General features: G+C 42.9%; 1 protein-coding gene across 5 annotated transcripts in view; it reads right to left on the bottom strand.

The window, feature by feature from the left end:
* The window catches only part of CFAP54 (cilia and flagella associated protein 54), a 264,824-nt gene that overhangs the window by 48,316 nt on the left and 196,803 nt on the right, over positions 1-19,705 (bottom strand). For all 5 annotated transcript variants that reach the window (XM_053252437.1, XM_053252439.1, XM_053252438.1 and 2 more), the window contains 8 exons: positions 19,163-19,332; positions 16,002-16,098; positions 15,525-15,675; positions 12,898-13,055; positions 11,395-11,580; positions 6,919-7,045; positions 3,588-3,743; positions 1,122-1,230 (listed from right to left, as the gene is read on the bottom strand). In XM_053252437.1, coding sequence (XP_053108412.1) covers positions 1,122-1,230; positions 3,588-3,743; positions 6,919-7,045; positions 11,395-11,580; positions 12,898-13,055; positions 15,525-15,675; positions 16,002-16,098; positions 19,163-19,332 — 1,154 coding nt within the window. The remainder of the gene's footprint in view (positions 1-1,121; positions 1,231-3,587; positions 3,744-6,918; positions 7,046-11,394; positions 11,581-12,897; positions 13,056-15,524; positions 15,676-16,001; positions 16,099-19,162; positions 19,333-19,705) is intronic.

Below are 19,705 nucleotides of genomic sequence, written 5' to 3'. Positions count from 1 at the left end.
ATAATTTTTTTTAATACATGGCCAAAATTAAGATTGTTATTAGGGCTGTGCAGTCATAACAGGAATATTGGACCAATATATCCACTATCAGGCATCACTGGAAGGATTTCCAAAATGACAACAGGGAGTCCCATAGTCAGAACTCTGACTAAATCTCTGTTGTCATGTCAGAAATCCTTCTACTTCCAATATTCCTATCAGAAACCAAAACCAGCCTGGAAAACCTTGGAGACTTTTTTTTCAAGCTGGCTCCTGAGGTGTTTTTAAGAACTGCATTCCTGAAATTGTGAGGTAGGCAGGGGAAGTAACCCTCACGAAGAACCCACAGGGCCAGTGAGGTTACCTTTACCTCCCCAACCCTAATTTCAGGGGGGCAGTCCTTAAATACAATAGCAGTGACTAAATATAAGGCAAGGGTGAGTGTGGGGTTTTTTTCCCCTATAGGCATATCAAAAAATATTGGGTCAATTCCAACTCAGTTCCAATTGCAATGGTACTGGGAAAGCCATATCGGCCCACCATTTTTAAAATGAAATTGGATTGGACTTGATCGGGTGGGGGGTTGTGTTGCACAGGCCTAGTTATTACCTCTCTGGATAAGAATGATCTCATTATAGCAAATACGCCTTACTTAAGTAAGAACACTCAAGATCTATTTCAGCTTGGATTTTTTAATGTTAAATAGCAGGTGGAATCAGTCCTCTCAAATTGGAACAACAGCAGAAGGAGTAGCAGGGCATTAACCCTACTCCTCTGCTGAAGTCCCAGTATCCTCCTCCTCTCCCTACAGAGAGAGAGGAGAATCTGGACAGGGACCTGGAAGGTAGAATTAAAGTCCCCTATCATAGTCCCAATCCAGCTGCTTTTTAACATTTTAAAAAGCAAGCAATCATGCATTTGCAAAGGAGGTACCCTAAAGTAACATCTGGTCCAAATCTTACTTGGAAGTAAGTCTATTGAAGTAAGTGGACATACTTCTCAGTAAGTATTGCTAGGATTGGGCTGCCCATCAGTGTATATGGAAGAAAATAACTTTGTTAGCCTGTCTTTTATTAGAAAAGTAAATCAATATAGACCCCAAGCCAAAAAACACATACAAAAGAAATCAAACAGTTGCTCACCCATAGTTTTGATAACTGCGCAAGCTTAACTTTATACCATTCAGCAAGCTTTCAACAGCTGACATCGATTTATTACCACATATCATATCCAGCTGTCGCTCTATCTTCCCTAAAAAAGACCAACATAAATTAATATGATACAATTTTGTTCCTGTCGGAGGTAACAAATTGCAGGTTATCGGATGCCAGGGTGCTAACAGCCCTCTTGGCTCTACAGAATCATCAGCCTGATTGAATATAAACATGGATGGGCCAGAAGTGATGCAGGGCTATTGCCAGCACACTTCAGGCAGCCCAACACAAACCCAGAAGCTTCTTAAGTTGCAGTCACGTAACAAAAAGGCACAAGACAGGAATAGTATATTGCTATTTGCAGGCTCGGGGGGGAGGGGGAAGCTGAAACTCCCAAAGCAACACAGCAGTGAGAGCCCTATCTCAGAACCCAAAGACTCACAGCTGGGGTTAACTACGCTGCAATGGCAATTTTCTCCAGAACACTCAGGTGGTAGTCAGGTGACCTTGACCAACACCCAGATTAAGGAAGCAGTCCTGCAGCTAATGTGCAGTGCACAACCCAGCAGAGAAGCAATTTTTGCTTCCCTTCCCTCTGAAGTCAACTATGACTTCCAAAAATGTGTCCCTGAAGAGTGAGTGACTCTTAAGGACAGTGCGGGGGGGGCGGGTTACAGTCAGTTTCAGAGGAAAGGAGAGATCAAAGACAATCAGTCCTCCCCCAGAACACTTGTGCAGCTATGCTGCCTCCACGCTTTGTTAGTCTAGGTACTGGCCAACAATAACAAGGGAAGCTCCCCTCAGCACACCAGTCTATACCATTTTGAGTTCTTTTAGAAGAAACGTGGCATAAGAATCTCATATAAATAAATAGAAATAATGCCACATTTAGGCGCTAATATAAAGAACATACACGAGAGATACAGCACTTTATGGAAGTGGAAAGCACCAGGAAATTTGAACCAAGGGCTCTGACAGCAGGGCTTAGCCAACTTACTCCCAACACGGCAACTCCCAGACTGAAGGAGTAATTAGTCTTATCACAGTCCTGCTGCAGCAGCACCCTTTTAATGGCCAGGGGCACTATTACAACCCTTCACCCCAAGTGACATATGAAACCTGGGAACTACTGGTGAAACCAGTAGGAACTTGGCTGGCCCTCTAGAGCAGGAGACCTAGGCTGGGTTACTCAGTCCCAGCAAATCATTCCAGGTAGCAAAAGGCTTGAAAAAGCCTTACATTCCTTAGACATACGCAGAGCGCTACTTTATTATCTAAAGGTGACTAAATCAATAAGAAAGACAAAAACTCTTTATTTCATACAGAGAAAAACGGAAGAGACATGCAGTGTCTCAACAGCGCATAGCACATTGGCTTGTGGAACTTATCCTTCTGGCGTGCAAGCAGCAGGGGGTGCCACCCCCAAAGACAGTGCGAGCGCATTCAACTAGAAAATACTCAGCTTCGGCAGCTCATCTTTCAGGCATTAAAATGGATGACATTTGCACAGCGGCAACATGGTCATCTCATCAGCCATTCATTAAGCATTATGCTATTGACCTACGCATGGCACGCCAGGCAGAGTATGGGAGAAGTGTCTTGAAACGGGTGTTGCAGTAAGAACTGCATTCTGCACCCACCATCTTGGTGGGAAGCTAGCTATTCACCCATTTCCTTATGGAATCAACGGATCATGGTCCAGATAAACAGGTTGCTTGCCTGTAACAGGTGATCTGGAAGTGATCTGTTGAATCCATAAGACCCACCCTGACCATCCCCACTGCAGAAAGGCAGAAAAAAAGAATGAACAAAAACAATAATATCTAATAGGGGCAGTCTGCACAAAACTGACTGAGGGATGCCCAACCGCTGAGTATAACAGACACACAAGCCACGTGGTGGCGGCTGGGCGTCGCGAGGAGCTACTTAGTCGGCCCGCGAGGTGCCTGCGCAGGTGCAGAACCCATTTCCTTATGGATTCAATGGATCACTTCCAGATCACCTGTTACAGGTAAGCAACCTGTTTGAACTTGGCTGGCCCTCTAGAGCAGGAGACCCAGGCTGGGTTACTCAGTCCCAGCAAATCATTCCAGGTAGCAACAGAATAGCCTGCATCTGACCTCCAGCCTATACTTGACTACCAGATCAAGATGCCTCTTCCTTTTTATCTTTGTCTACCTGATACCAGCCTTCTTTTACGACATCCGCTGCCTCTGGCCCCTTTGATCTTCATTTGCCTGCTCCAGAATCAGAATCCCCTCCCCAGCTGCAACCTGCCTCAAAGCTTGACCAAGCCCAGAGCTAGTACAATATAGCTTGGAATGAAGCCTTTACCAACCTAATTAAAGTTGTGGGTTCCTAAAGTTCCAACACCATACCAATTCAGAGATAATACTTTCTGAGGACTATAGGTGCAAGCACACACATCATAAGTATAGACATACTAGATCTTACCTTTCCGAAACAGAATTTCTGCTTCCAGATCCAATTCTCTTTTGACTGATGCTGTACAAAGATCCAGTGCTGTTTCTGTATGCTGGAGCGCTAGTTGCCATTTCACCTCATTTTGTGTTTTAGATGTGCAAGATAATTCTAGAGCCAATGCATGTCCTAGAATTAATTTACAAGAAAATATTTCATGAATGGTTTCAAAAAATTGTTTCCAAAATGAAAAAGAAGTATTGTAAACATAAAATAAATACCTTGTACTAAAATGTTTTAGAATGTTTCAGACAAAAAATTCTAAATTTAGTAATTTAGGCACAAATAAATTAAGTCCCACACAAAGTTCACCTCAAGTGTTGTCAGAATGGGGTATACATGCTAGAAGAGAGGAGACTGAAGATCTAGCCTGAGCCATGTTACTGAAGCACCAACAGGGTGGGCCCAACAGCTGTCTTCTTGCCTTTCCATCCATTGCTGGTATGGAAACCTAAACTAAGCCATGGAGTAGGAACAGCAGGCACCGACAATCAACCAAATGAGCACAAGGAAGCTGTGGCTGGAACATGAATAGGCCTCAGGTGAGAAATCTTTGACAAACACCCTCCCACAACTGACCAATATTTCGGCAATTGTGGTAAGGTTCAACAGGGTTAAGAAATCTGCAAATGCAGGGATAAAAATGGGGAGGCTTAATCTTGAGACATGTAGGATTCAAGCAACTGGATGGAGTTATTGACCCATGCATCATTCCTGGTTGACTATGGCACTGAACTGTCTCTGGTGCACCTGTAGCTCTCCCAGCCTTTCTATGGGAACCAAATCCAGGAGTTGAACCAAACTCCACGGCTGAGGGACCAAATCCAGGGCTGGGTGTTCATGTTCACTAAACATACAATGTTCCATTACATTAAGGCCCATATGAAATATCCTGCTTTACACAGCTGGCACCATGAGGGATTGTGGAGAGGGAAGAGGGCGTGCCGTGGGCTTAGCTGCGATATTACCTTAATTTGGGGTAGAAAGGTCACGGCTGGTACATTATTCAAAGTTGTTTATTTTAGCAGCATTTATGCATTTACACTAGAATTCAGGTTCCAGATGTAGTAGAAAATTAAGCGTTCAACACAACAGAAATAATACTGCATGATGTCCCCCTCTAATTGCAGCATTTATGCCGATAAGGTGTTTCTGCTGGGTTTCTGCAATTTTTCAGCCTTTCCCCCTTACTGAGGCGTTTATGCTGATGCAGTGCTTCTGCCCAAAATTATGGTACAAAGATTCCATCATGTGTCTTGCTTCTGTGGCTGTGTGGTTAGGCAGTTACTGTGTTGAGTGTGATGTGGGAGTTCTAGTCCTCCTGTCTCCAATTTTGATTATAACATCATACAGACCGCGTGGACAGTTATGATCTGAATTTCAGGCTTTATTTTGCAGTTCTGTGTGAAGGAGGCAGTGGTAAACCCCTCCCGTATTCTACCAAAGAAATCCACAGGGCTCTGTGGGCACAAGAAGTTGAAATCAACTTGATGGCACACTTTACCTTTTATCTTTAGGCCTGTCCGTTTGTCTATCAAAACAGTTATTGAGGTGATTCTCGCAGCTGCCAAAAAGTGGGCTAAGGGAGCCTAGCCCGCTTTTTGGCAGTCGTGTGCTGCAATGAGAGCCGCACGGCTTCCAGCAGCAAACCCTGCAAATTCCCCCTCCCCTTAGCCCAGGTTAGCGGAGCAAGCGCTCCGCTAACCCAGGTTTTTTGGTTGTGTGTTGCCATGGCGCGGCTCCGCGGCTCAGCAACACAGAAGAAGACCCCCGGCCGGAAGCAAGCAGCCTCCCAGGCTCGGGGGTCTCTCCAGGATGCCCCGCGCACTCGCGCAAAGCATCCTGGAACTTCTGGGGCCACATGGCCCCCAATCCCCGCAGCCCCCACCGGCTCCGCGATGGAGCCGGCAGTCAGGTGGGTGGCCAATCTGGCCTCCCAGGGTTGCTCCGGTCTGCTAAGCCCGCTCTCCTCGCAAACTCCCTAGAGGCAAGTCTCACTGATTGTGAGACTTGCCTCATTGTTTGCCATCTGCTCCTTTGCAGGCTGCCAGGGGATCTGAAGACCTATTTGAATGAAGGCCTGGCACTTGAGGCTGTATGTGTCTGTTGCTACTTTCCTCTCTATTGTGCCTTTGGTCTTTTGTAAGGGGAGGAGCTGTGATGTCTTTCTCACTGCCTGGTATGTGAAGTATAGACGCTGGATAGGGTTTCTTCATGGGATTCTTCTGCAACCATGCACTGATTCACACCTTGAATACATGGTTATTGTGAGGTCATCCGTATACAATGCTGCAATTTGTGGGTAGCAGCAGCACTGCCATGGGTACAATGGGATTGTCTTTTGATGTTGCCACATTATCTCTTGTTCCTGCTGGCATTGTTTTGCTTTCTACTTTGATGCTGGTAGTGTACAGAATCACAATGACATTCTGCCAGTGTAATGCTGCTATTAGTGACTGCCAGCACAGCAGGATCACAGGTCACATATCTGTTGGCATTTAATCATTATGAGGTTCCTGATCAACCACAATATTATTGCAAGAAGTCTGCAATTTAATGGGGTCTCATAATTTAACAGATTTTCTCACATTAAAGGTAAAGCGTGCCGTCAAGTCAATTTCGACTCCTGGCGCCCACAGAGCCCTGTGATTTTCTTTGGTAGAATACAGAAGGGGTTTACCATTGCCTCCTCCCGCACAGTATGAGATGATGCCTTTCCTATATTGCTGCTGACAGCGGGGATATGAACCAGCAACCTTCTGCTTGTTAGTCAAGCATTTTTCCGCTGTGCCACTTCCTGACAGATTATCTTATAGTGAATGGCTAACAACAATTAAAACATATATAAAAGTTAAAACAGTTCAAAATATAACACATATAAAAGTTAAAACAATACAATAATTTAAAAACCATAAAATTAACAAACAGTATTTTTTAAAATTAAAAACCTGAGAAGGCTTGGATTAAAAAAAAGGGGGGGGGGGTTCAAATGTTTTTTAAAAATTGCCAGAGATGGGGAGGATCGTAACTCAGCAGGGAGCACATTCCACAATCTTGGGGCAGCAGCCGAGAAGGCCCATCTCTGTGTGACCACCAAACGAGTTGGCGGTAACTGGAGATGGACCTCCTCAGATGACCTTTATGGTGGAGAACATCTGTATATTTTTGTTGCAGATCCCAGCAAAACCATTTATTTATTTGAAGATCAAAATTAACAGAATGCATACATATCTTGTCCTTCCTGGGTATATCAGATGTCTTTATAAGTAATGAAATACTTTACAGGTAATATACGTTTTCTTACCGAGTCTCATTTTGACTTTTGCCAGTAATTTGATTTGTGGTAAGTATATGTTTTGCAAAGACTCTGTTAGAGTTGTAACTGTCGGGTCTCCTGCATGTTGTTCAAGTGATTGTCCCAGAATAAATAACTGTCAAAGGGTATGATTTAGAATGAAGAAATATCCAATATATACTTATTGCTGTTAAGAAATATCCAATATATACTTACTGCTGTCATTTATCCTATAAAAATAAATATCTAATTTTTATATTTGTCTCTGTTAGTTGATCTTTGCACACTCAGTAGTCCAGAGATTTCTGGGAATTATTAAAGACACTGGGTGACATCATGACTAAATTTACTCAAGTAAGTGTCATTGAAATTCAAAGTTCAAATTACAAATTAGCAGATACCCATACCACATAATCATGTGTTAGCCTAAACTACCTTTTTGGATTCCAGCCTCTATTTTCTTCTTGCAGATCAGGATGGGACAATGGATTTTTGGTACACCATCTGCTTTGCATGCAAAAAGTCCCAGGTTCAAACCCTGACATCTCCAGAGAGGGCCAGGAAAGTTCCCTCAGCCTGAAATCTTGGAGAGCCACTGCCAGTCAGTGTGCTGAACTACACTGACCAATGTGTTACAAGGGGTGCTTTTTACCCCCCTTTTGGGACCTTGAAGGTATGAGTATAAAATAGTAGCTCAAGAAAGGTCACAACCACAGATTTAGAAGTCTATATTTTACAGAATACAATGAAGAGGCTTGACTATAGTGCTAATGAGGGGGTTCCCATGACTTGGACACTCAGATGAGTATCATCTCAATACTTTACCTCTGCTTAGATGGACACTCAGATGGGCACCAGTAAATGGACTGAAAATGAGACTGAAAAGAACCAGCTGACGGACTGAAAATGAGAAACAGCAAGCCTCAAAAGAGTAGAGAAGGAAGGCAGACACAGCTTAGGGGACAGGCATGGAGATCAGGAAAAGGCAGGTGCAGAACCTGAGAGCGTTTGGATAGAGCAAGAAGGAGGATGGGGTTAGGAAGTCTGGTATGGGACCAGGAAGGGGAAGGACAGGAACCCGGGCGAATTCTGGTGAAGGTAGGCAGAGGATCAGGAGAACTGGGATGAAGTTGGAAAGAAACCTGAGAAAGTTCAGTTAAAGAAAGGTGAAGGGACTGTCTGAAGGACCTGGAGAAAGGAGGAAAGAAGCCCAAACGAGTTTCGGCCAGGAAGGGAAATACAGGCCTGTCCAAAGATCTAGGCAGGGTGAGAGAGAATCAGGGGAAGTGGGGTGAGTGATCGAAGAAAGTCTAGAAGTGGAGGGAGACCAAACAGAGGAAACTGACTAGAGAGGGAAATGGCTTCCCTGATTGTGGAGGCGAGTGGCTGCCAATTCTCCAATGAAAGGTGAATTTAGGGGCTAAACTTATGTTAGACTTCTGGGAACCAGGAAGAATAAGTGGGGAAAGAAGTGGGCCCCTGTGCTGTGGGAGGCTACCTGATTCAGAGGCTGGGGGTTGTGGTTTGAAGTTGCTAGGGTCTGGTGGCAGAGAAGGAACAGAGCAAAGGGGACTGTGTGAGCAAGTTCCCTGCAATTAGTTGGGATACTCAATGGATTCCATGACTGAAGGATTAAGCTAGAGGCTGTCTTCCTTCAGCCTTGCCCTGTGCTCTGACTCCCCACAGGAGACCCTTTTAAGTCTCATAAAACCTCCTGAACTAGCCTGACAAGTCATAAGCATGCACGCACATACATATCCATATGGAAGGGAAGAGGGAAATGCGGGGGCGGAGGGGGAGGGGGGAGAAGTCCCTGCCTGTTTTATAGGCTGCAAGATGCTTTGTATAGTAAATGCTATGTCCTAAATCAGTGCCCCTCTGGGTTAATGGTTACCAGTGGAGGCTTCTAGCTGAACATAATGGGTTTTGGGATTGGTTATTACTAAATTATGGGATTTCCTGAGGAAGGAGGCAAAATGTTGACTTTTAGGATATTGGCTTGTTGATTCCAAAGCTTAGAGGAATGCAACTAGAATTGCCATGTCACCTGGAATTCTGGGCAGCACCAGAATTCTGGCTCTCCCCCCTGCCACCAGCCGGCTGCTGAAACCACCTATATTTTGCCCTGATTTCAAATTTGCCATCCAGTTTGCCCGGATTTTACTGACAGAGCAGAAAGCAGCCTTAAGACTTCCCAACAGCCTCTCATCTCATTCCTTTATCGTGTGTGTGTGTGGGGGGGGGGCTCTACATGCAGATATTTGATAAAAGGAGTGCAGATAGAGGGGCCATTTGTATGAACATCCCACCACACACAATATAGTGTTGAGCTGGATGTTCTCTGTGAACATCCCAATACCCCTTCCTTATAGCATGGACAAGGACGTTATCATCCGTACTCCGTACGTATTTAGATCCTAACCAGATTTAAGGGGGGAAAACCTAAGGCTGGTACTGATATTAATCTTAGGGATTTTTAGGTTTGAAAGACCTGCTGAATTAATCTCATGAAGCTAAGCATGATTTGAACTTGTGTTTCTTGAACAGCAAACTCCATGCTTTAAGGCAAAATACATTTGATACTGAGGGAAATTTAGGAAGCCATTGGCGATCATATAAAAACAGGTTGCTTACCTGTAACTGATTATCTGGGAGTTATCTGTTGATATCCATAAGTGTGGGTTCTGCACCTATGCAGGACCTCACAGATGGAATGACCAAGCTCCTCATGGCACCCATGTTCTGCCTCATGAGCTCGGCGCATTGGTTATTTAGGGCGGTTAGGGCATCATTTTGCCGGTTCTTGGACAACCGTTGAAGTTGACAGTCATCCACATTATCTCAGGTGAATTTTTAAAAAATGTATCTTCAAACTACTGCAGTGGGGAGGAATGGGAGGGTCATGGATATCAACAGATCAGTCCCAGGTAATCAGATACAGGTAAGCAACCTGTTTATCTGGATCGTGATAAGTTGCTATCCATAAAAGGCCCCACTGTATCTGTTACACCCACTATATCTATGTTTTCATTAGTAACCAAGCACTCCAGCTCACTCAGCTTGGCTCAGAGGCTTCTGGCACTGGTATACAGACACATATACGTAGAGTCCCTCACCTGGTGTTGGCGTGTGCTATCCCCCTTACCATCATTTGACCTATTTGGCAAGTTGTCCTGTGTTACCTTCTGTTCAACCCCTGGCTCTACTCTGTCCTCTTCTGGTTTATTCAAAACATGTTCACCCTCACACCTTACGAGATTTTGCCAGCCAAAGCAGATGCCACCCTGTTCCCACCAGGAATTCCCCAGCTGTCATTTTAAAAGCTGCTCTGCAACCTTCTTTATTTTTAGCGCCAGCAGTCTGGTTCCATTTTGGTTCAAGTGGAGCCCATCCCTTTTTACAGGCTTCACTTTCCCCAAAATGTATCCCAGTGCTTAATGAATCTAAACCCCGCTCCCGGCACCTCTCAAGTCCGATAATGCAATCTCTTTTACAGAATAAAACTCACTAATGAACCAGTCTGAACCGAGGAGCAGCAAATGAAGAGGTTTTGCCTGCTAACTGGGCAAAGAGGTACCTTTTTGTATGTATGTATTTGTTTATTTTGGCTCAAGTTCAGCATAAATACAAGAAAAAGAAACAACAACAACATACATAAAATACATACAACATTAATACCTTCAAATACTGTATACATGACTAATTTCAATCAAATGAAACCGGTTAATCAGAGGCACCTTTTTAACATGATGATTCTCTTTTAGCAGGGGAAGAGCAATTGGCCCTATCCACCCCCAGCACAGTATCCTTCCAGTGGCTGTTGCTAGTGTCTATCTTATGTTTCTTTTTAGATTGTGATCCCCTTGGGGACAGGGATCCATCTTATATATTTATTATTTCGCTATGTAAACCACTTTGGAAACTTATGTTGAAAAGTGGTATATAAATGTTTGTTGTTGTCGTCTTGATGCTTTGGTGGCGGAAAGGAACTGGCAAAATGGCACCTTAACCGCCCTAAATAACCAACGTGCTGAGCATGTGAGGCAGAACATGGATGCCATGAGGAGCCTGAGCATTCCACCCACCATGTCCTCCACAGGCAGAGAACCCACACTTATGGATAGCAATGGGTCATGATCCAGATTATCAGATTTGCATTCTGCCCTTTCCCCAGGAAGCTCAGAAGTGACAGTATACATGGAACTTAACGTTATTCTGGGCTTTGCCCTTTGCCTTTTTGACCCAATTTTATAAGATCTCATTTGAAACCATTTTCTAATTTCTGACCCAGTACATGGCATATGATTTCATTACTGATCATATTTTAAATCTGTCCATTTTCTGACTTCTGACCCTTAACATTTCAGCATGGTCTGTCCAAACATAGGATCTTATTTATTCATACTATCAAACCTAGATGCTGTACTCAGGCTGTGAACCCTGTGAAGATTTAAACTGGGCATTAAACTAGCAGTGTACACTCACCTGTTTAATGACAAGTTTGTGTGCCAGAATTAATAAATTCCATTGATCTGTTTTAGAAGTGTGATGCTCTGAATCATCCTCTGCTTCTGTTCTCAGTATGTCAGCTAGCAGAAGCATACTTTGCACTAGTGTTAAACAAGCTGGTGGAGAAATCAGTGTCTTTTCTTCAAGGAACCTGATTGTATTCTGTATGATCATAACAGATGTATTTATAGTTACAGTGTAGATCAGACTGTATTTCTCAGTTTTTAACAACTTGGGTCCTCCTAAATTTGCTTCATCTTCTTGCTGCCCAGTACCAATCTCCATGACCCAGTACTCACCAAAGGTGAGACTGCACAGATTTCTGCATGCAGAAGTGTGCATGTAGCCAACTGCTGTTTGCTAGGATCTGTAGTTTGGAATACTAATCCAACCCTGGCATTAGAAGATGGAGAAGACAGGACAGCTCTGAATCCTTCTAAAATGTGCACTGGAAAATGTCAGAATAAAGCTGCAGCTCTTCTTCCAAAATCAGATTGGGATTGTGAGCTAGCATTTATTGAACAAATTCAATGTAACTAAGTTAACACCCTCTTTCAAGGGACACCAAGCCTAACCAGGTTTCAGCCAATATAGAGAGGAAGGCATCTCCTGGATCAGGATCTGAGCTTTTTAACCATCTCCAGGACACCACAGGCAGCTTCAGACGTTATAGAAATGCCTCACTGTAGCAGTGTTCTGCCGGGTGAAGGAAGAGGAAGTCCCACCTCTGCTGCGTCACTCACCTGTGCACCCCGCTGCTCACACTTACAGTGGAGCTCATCTGAAGAAGGAAGAGCCTTATCCATGATGGTGGGTGCTCCCATGATTGTGAGGGTAGATCAATCCAGTCTTGCAAACACAAAAGTGCCTGCCATCATGGGTAGAGCCCTGCCCTCTTCAGATGAGCCCCACTGTAAGCGTGACTGGCAATTGACGCAACAGGGGCAGGACTTCCTCCCCCTTTGCCTCACAGTACAGCAGGCCCTTTTTATAACATCTGAAGAGGGCTCATGAGTGTCCTGCTCCACAGTCTGAGAACCACTAATCCAGGTACAGTCATCCCTCATCCCTCACCAAAAAAAAAGGGGGGGGGAAGGAAAATATCCCCCCAAATCACCAGGAGTGTGTAAGAGGAATGAAGGGGACCCCCCAAAATGACCCCCAACCACCAAAAATAACCCCGACCCCCGAAAAGGACCCCCCCGATCCCTGAAAATCACACACACACAAAAACCACCCCAATTGAAAAAAATCTCACAAACCACGGATACTCCGGTTGCAGTTGGTGAGAATGGTCACAAATTTCCCAGTCACGGATACGCAAATCCATGATTGGGGAAACCGCAGTTGGCGAGGAATGACTTTATACAGTTATCTAGAGAGACTTGCTAAATTAAAACTAATAAATGTGTCACAATTAATCCATTCAGATGGCAACTTTACTGGTGAAAAATTAATTATTTATGTTCACATCCAAACCTGTAATAGAAACTTAATGTCAGCAACTGGTTGTCTTCCTTGCAGGCCAAGCTTAACAGCTTGCATTGTAATTTCAGCAAGTGTTTCAACATCATTGAATGCTTCAGCCTCCATTTGGACCTCTCTGATCACATATGAACACTCTGACAATTCATTTTCTTTAAAAAACAAACAAACCAAAAAAACCAGTGACTACATCAATATATAAGATATCAAAGTATCAGGATATAAACTTTCTCATCATAATAACTACTAATTATTTCTATAGCATTTCTAACATGCAAATTGCTTTACCATCTTTTTTTAACCTGAGACATCAGCAGAAGTAATCAAGATCCCGTGAGCCTCATGTTGCCTTCAATGTAGCAGCTCAGGGCAGAGATAATGCATATGATCAATAAACTGTGTACATAGCTCAGTCAGTAAACATGCTTTCCAAGTACGGTTGGAAAATGGAGATTAACCTGAGGAACTTCACACATTGCCTGGTCAATCTGCTTACAGACAAAGGGCACAAAAGAAGGAAATATTTTACAGACCTGTAATACTAACTTCTATCCCAGGTAAATTGGTTGAAAGCATTACTAAGGATAGAATTATTAAGTACATAGGACAGGATTTCACAATGTTTGGGTCCATCATGTCTAAAACAGCTCATCAGCTATTGATGGTGGCCTGCAGTCTTGACAACCTGGTTTCTACTATTCCAGGCAGGCAACAAAGCCAGAGTTTTATTAATCAAAAGCCTTGGAGGGCTGCCTTGCTGGAGGGCTGCAAGCTGGGCAGCATCACAAGTTGTACAGGTCAATATCAGCATAGTTTCTGCAAAGGGAAGAATTGTTTCACCAACATTTTTTAATTTTAAAAGATGTCAACAAATATGTAATCAGAGAAGATTGAATAGACATAATACACTGAGCACTCTCCTCTTCCCAAAGCAATCAGAAGTCCAGGAGCATGGCCAAGGGGATTATTTTGCTTTTTATGAGCGGGGGGGGGGGGGTGTAGGAAGAAATTACATTTTTCAAAATGCCAAATTATAGAGGATTAAAACAAAATGGAAGATTACATGTCAATGTAAGCACAAAATGATGAATACTGGTACCAAAACCGGGGTGGGGGGGCACTCAAGCCCCACATATCTATCTATCTATCTATCTATCTATCTATCTATCTATCTATCTATCTATCTATCTATCTTTAATACCGTCCTTCATCTGAAGATGCAAGGGCTGTTAACAAGATAAAAACAATAACAAAACTTCAATAAAAACATACTGGTAAAATAAAACATAAACACAGCTACATTAAAAAGAGAGCTGGGGGCCACTCATTGGCCAAAACCCTTTATTAAAAGGATGGTCTTCAGATTCCTCTGAAAGGCTGGGAGAGAGGAAGCTCTGCTGATCAAAACCATAAGCAAGTTTCACAGTCTGGGGGCAATCACTGATAAGGCCCTGTCCTGTCTGCTCAACAAATGAGCCTCAACAAGTGTTGGCATGCAGAGCAAAGCCCTCCCAGTTGATCTAATCACATGGGCAAATTCAGCAGGGAGTAGGCAGTCTCTAAGGTATCCAGGGCCCAAGCCATTTAGGGCTTAAAAGGTAATAACCAGTGCCCTGCATTAGACCTGGAAACAAATAGGAGGCCAAGGCAGTGCCTTCAGAATCAGTGTAATTTGTGCACTACATGATTAACCCAGAAATCAATCTGGCAGCCACATTCTGCACTGTCTGTAATTTCCAAATACTTTTCAAGGGCAGTCTCATGTAGAGCATGTTGCAATAATCTAAATGCAACATAACTAAGGCATGGGTGACAGAGGCCAGATCAGGGGTTACAGGGTTGCAGTTGGCACACCAGCTGAAGCTGAGCAAAGACACTCCTGGCCACATATACATTGATGGGATATGTACTGGATTTGAGATGGCATGGCAGAAGTTTGTAAAACTATGAATAGTGTGGAGAGAGCGATATCTCATAATACTTGATCTTGGGGTCACCCAATGAAGCTGGATAGCAATAGACAAAATAAAGTACTAAACAAAATGCTTAATTAACTTATGGAACTCGTTACTACTAGTTCAGATGGCTTTAAAAAGGGAATTAAACATATTCAAGGAAGATAGTTCTATCAATGGCTTTTAAACTGGCAGCAAAATGGAATATCCAAAAACAGAGCTGAGGATGTCAACAAAGGATAGCCATCATCTTCCAGGGCATTTATCTGATCACTGTTGAAATTGGAACAATGGACTAGGTGGACGGTCTCTGATCTAGCAAGACATTTCCTAATCTTTTACTATATGCGCCCATGTGTTAAGTTCTATACATATAGTCCAGAAGTTGGTCAGCCATCAGCATCTTTAACCCTGCACCAAAATGCTGTGTGCCGTTTTTGACTTATTGCATAGTGCTCTCCATCACATCAATATATGTATGAACAAAAGGAGATTAACATTCTTTTTAGTAATATAATTTTATGTCCAATGCCAGCAAGATGCAGCCAGATTCAAATGCTATCTAAGTAGGAATAATTGTCTGAACAGGGTGGTAACCATGATGAAGTTGGCTTAGACTGTGCAAGCCAAAAAATCTAGCAGATTTGCTCTAGAATTAACTATTACCTTGCATTGTTTCAATGCCTCGTGCCTGTGCTGTAATTGCCTTCACTAATGCCAAACGACACCTCAGCCACAAATGTATATTCAAATGTTCCCGTGCTATTGTGTTGTGAAGCAGGTGAGAATCTTCAATATAACTGCCTTCTTCACTTGCCTAAAAGACACAGGAAAATACTCTTGGAGAATAAGCTAATTGATTCATTGTTCAATTGTTCTGTGTAATGTATTATTAACAACAGAATAAACTAAAGCAACTATATTAGGTTATTTATGAAAATATTTGTTCCAGTTCTAGTTAAACTGGATATGTGATTCACAGTGCACCATTTATAATACTTCTGTATAAATCTAAAACCTGATAAAAGTCACAACATATCTAAGAAGATTCTAGAACACTGCTTTCTAACTTCAACAGCACTTCTACCAATTTTTAGGACTGTGTTACATCATAAACTTGTAAACATCTACATCAGTATATACCTTATCTATTTGCTCTGCATCTGGTGATAAGTTACATTTCTTCTTGAACACATCTGCATCCTGAAGAAGTTTTACTGCAGAAAAGGCCAAAGCTGCACTGTAATAAGAAAAAAATGTGATTTAAACCTAAACAAGTTAACATATTGTATATTTTCATGCAATCATTCTAGAACAGGGCTATACAACTTTGGCCTTCCAGCTGCTGTTGGACTACAATCCCCATCATCCCCATAGTGGCCAATAGTCAGAAATGATGGTAGCTGTAGTCCAACAACAGCTGGAAGGCCAAAGTTGCACTGCCCTATTCTACATCAGCTGCCATTAAAACTGAACTTTAATTCATCCATGCAAATACAACAAGAATGAAAGCTAGACGTGTTTTTATATATATACAATTATAGCTTGCATTTAAGCCAAATTTTAATGGGCTCATATTTGGTTAAGCTTGAAGTTCACTTGCTAATAGATTTCCACGACTTGAGCCATTCAAGATGAGATATTCTGGGAAGATACCTACTTTACTACTGGAAAATTTACCTTATGAAGGTTCACAATGGGATGGACATGGGAAAGCATGGCAATAAGACCATATAAGTGCAGATGCAGAAAACTGAACCTCCTCAAAAAGATGGAACCAGTGGCATAGCCACCATTTGGCAAGAGAGACAAGCCTCGCTGGGCTGTGGAGGGTGCAGGGCATACAAGGGTACCCCTTGCCCCTCCCTCAAGGGCAGTGGCAGCTTAACGGAGAGGCAGAGCAGGCATTTGCCTACAATGGCAAGATTTGAGGAGCGACCATTTTTGCTGCTTCTTAAATTTGGCCACCCCTCTCTGGGGGCGATGGCTGCAGTGAGGGTGGGGGAGGGCGAGGGGAAAGTCCCCCCTTTCACCTTCTTAAAAATGCCACTGAATGGCAGGATGGGGGCGGCAGAGGCTGCAGCAATGGCTGAGGGGGAGGCAAGGGGAAATTTCCCCCTTTTACCTTCTAATACAACACGGCTGTGCAGCGGGATGGGGCAAAGAGGGCACCAAGAGAGAGCTCCTTCAAGTGCCCCTCCTCCTTCCCAAATGATTGAATGGTCCTGTCTGCAGCCCTTTTTGGACCTATAATTTTTGAGTTGGCACCTGAGCTCAAGGATGACTCTACCACAGAGGCAGAGGATGCCTGAAAAGTCAGGGTCCAGCTTGTCATTTCGGGGGCAGTGGTATAGTGCTAAGTCCAACTTCATTGTTAGCAAGCTGCACTTCACTGCAATATTATTGACATCTGCTGACTTTTTTCCTTCAACTGTTCTGAGCACTTTTTTCAAAAAAAGTACGCCCAGCTGTGAGGCTCTATTTCATCAGGCTGTTTACTAAAAGCCAAAGCTCTAGAAGAATCTAGATCATGGCTCTGTGCAGGTGCATAACCCAAGTATGATGTACAGAAACCATGATGAAGAATATCCAGAAACCTCCATACATCCTAATGGGTTCAGATCCCAATTCATTTGCAAATTCATAAAGCACATTGGTTCAACCATGAGTGAAATTTTGGAGGGAACATTGACTGAGTACCTGACAATTTCCTTCCCTACCTGCTGTTTTTGCAGTCTCAAACAGGCACTAGCACAGCGTGCCTGTGTTTATGCACAGATGGGAGGTTGGCGCAGCATGGTTAAACACTGTTCTATTAAACCTATGAAATCCTCTGCACATTGCTCTGTGCTTTATTGGATAGCACCCTCAAATGGTAATTTTAATAACATTAGCATTGAATCAAGTTCCATTAAGTACAATAGTTATGACAGATTTAGGATAAGGATATAATACTGGGATTCTGAACACATTTGGAAACAAGCTGCATAAAAACAAATGGGGCTTTGGGGCAGAACATTTGACACACTATAAACATCTGTTCCACTTTAATAATTCCAGGAAGGAATTAGAGACAGCTCTAAAATTTCTGTTGATTACACAATACAGACAAAACAAACTTCTGGATGACAATCCTGTACCAATCAGTAGCACATACAAAATAAAGCACAGAGAGCAATTTGGTGGAAAAATACCAAGAGCTTTCCCAGGCAGCAGGCTTTACCGCAGGTTTACTGTGAATTTGCAAAAAACAAACAAAAATCAACACAAAAAGCGGATTTTTTTTTAACCCAAGACATAAATTGGGCTAGGCTCTAATGTGCAATGAAAAACCTGAATCGTGTGTGAAGTGCTCCCCAATATCTCACACATACTTCGGCACGAATCCAGCCAATGTGTGGCTGCACAGCCTCCATTCCAGTGGAGAAGTGAGCTAAAAGCCCTGTCTGGAAAAGCTCCTGGAACCAAGCAGACACAACAGCCAGAAGCCTGGACCTGGGCCGCATAAACAGACCTGTACCACAAGTTGTAACATAATAAAGCAAAGCCCACACTGTAGGATGCTGGAAAGAAAGAAATCTTAGGCTGGTGATAGATGGCGTAAAGTTTCCACTTCCCAAGGTGATTTTGCCTCCTTCCTGGGGAAGAATCCATAGAAGTGTGTCTCCAGTGATGGCTTCCCCAGATGGCTCAGGATGAGATAATTATGAGTCTTGTACCTGTGGCTTTCTTGGGTTTCTTCTTTCCCTCCCCTCCTCTTCCTCTTTCTCTGAACCTATGTCATGACACCCAGAACAGCAGTAGTGCAACTTAATATAATTCTTAATTTATGTCTATAGTAAATGATAGAGAAATGGCGGAGTGGCCAACCCATCCTCCTCCACCTAGCTACTTCCTGCACTGACCTTCCTGTTCTTCATTTTGTCAACCCTGGGCAACATGGGAATCATGGTTCCCTTCAGTTTAGGCCATGATCGTCATTGCATGCATTTGCCACATGTACCAACGCTCCTACCTGTCTATGCAGGATGGCAGAATCATAAGCTCAGATCTCCAGACCATTATCCCATTTTGATTTGTGTGTCCTATGCTGAATAAGCTCAGCTTACCAAAAAAAGCTAACTGGTTACATTATGCACAATGTCAGTGACCAACTGCCCTTCCAACTAGTTTTTATTTTTTAAAAAATAAAATAGGGCATTTTTAATACATTCAAAAATTTAAAAAAGAAAAAGACAGCAACAACAATCATCACCCACAAGCCAGAAACTGTAGCAATAGTTGAAATAAGCCTTCTTATTTACCTGAATGCTGTTTGAAGTCTTTGTTGAGCAATAACTACAAGCTGAAGCTTGGCTTCAATGACAGTTTCTAATTCTGCAGCTGTACACTCATTGATCAATGTGCCATATTTGTTCTGTAGGTTTTCAAGAATGGAATTAATCCTTTCTTCAGCTTCTGCCAATAGAATTCCCTGAAATAAGAAAAATTACATCACTGACCATGAATAAGTCACCTTAAGTGGCGCAGCAGGGAAATGCTTGACTAACAAGCAGAAGGTTACTGGTTTGAATCCCCGCTGGTACCTACATCGGGCAGCAGCAATATAGGAAGATGCTGAAAGGCATCATCTCATACTGCATGGGAGGAGGCAATGGTAAACCTCTCCTGTATTCTACCAAAGGGCTCTGTGAGCACTAGGAGTCGAAATCAACTTGAAGGCACACTTTACCATGAATAAAGAACTAAGGAAAAAATTGTTTCAAAAACCTATCAAACTACACATTAAATTAAATGTGCTTTTTGGCCCTGTTGTGCTTTTTTTTAAAAATACTGAAGTTTGCAGG

The sequence above is a fragment of the Hemicordylus capensis genome, chromosome 5 (assembly GCF_027244095.1).
Source record: "Hemicordylus capensis ecotype Gifberg chromosome 5, rHemCap1.1.pri, whole genome shotgun sequence".
Taxonomy (NCBI): domain Eukaryota; kingdom Metazoa; phylum Chordata; class Lepidosauria; order Squamata; family Cordylidae; genus Hemicordylus; species Hemicordylus capensis.
The sequence above is the reverse complement of the archived record's forward strand: the minus strand, read 5'-3'. Positions and strand labels throughout refer to the sequence as shown.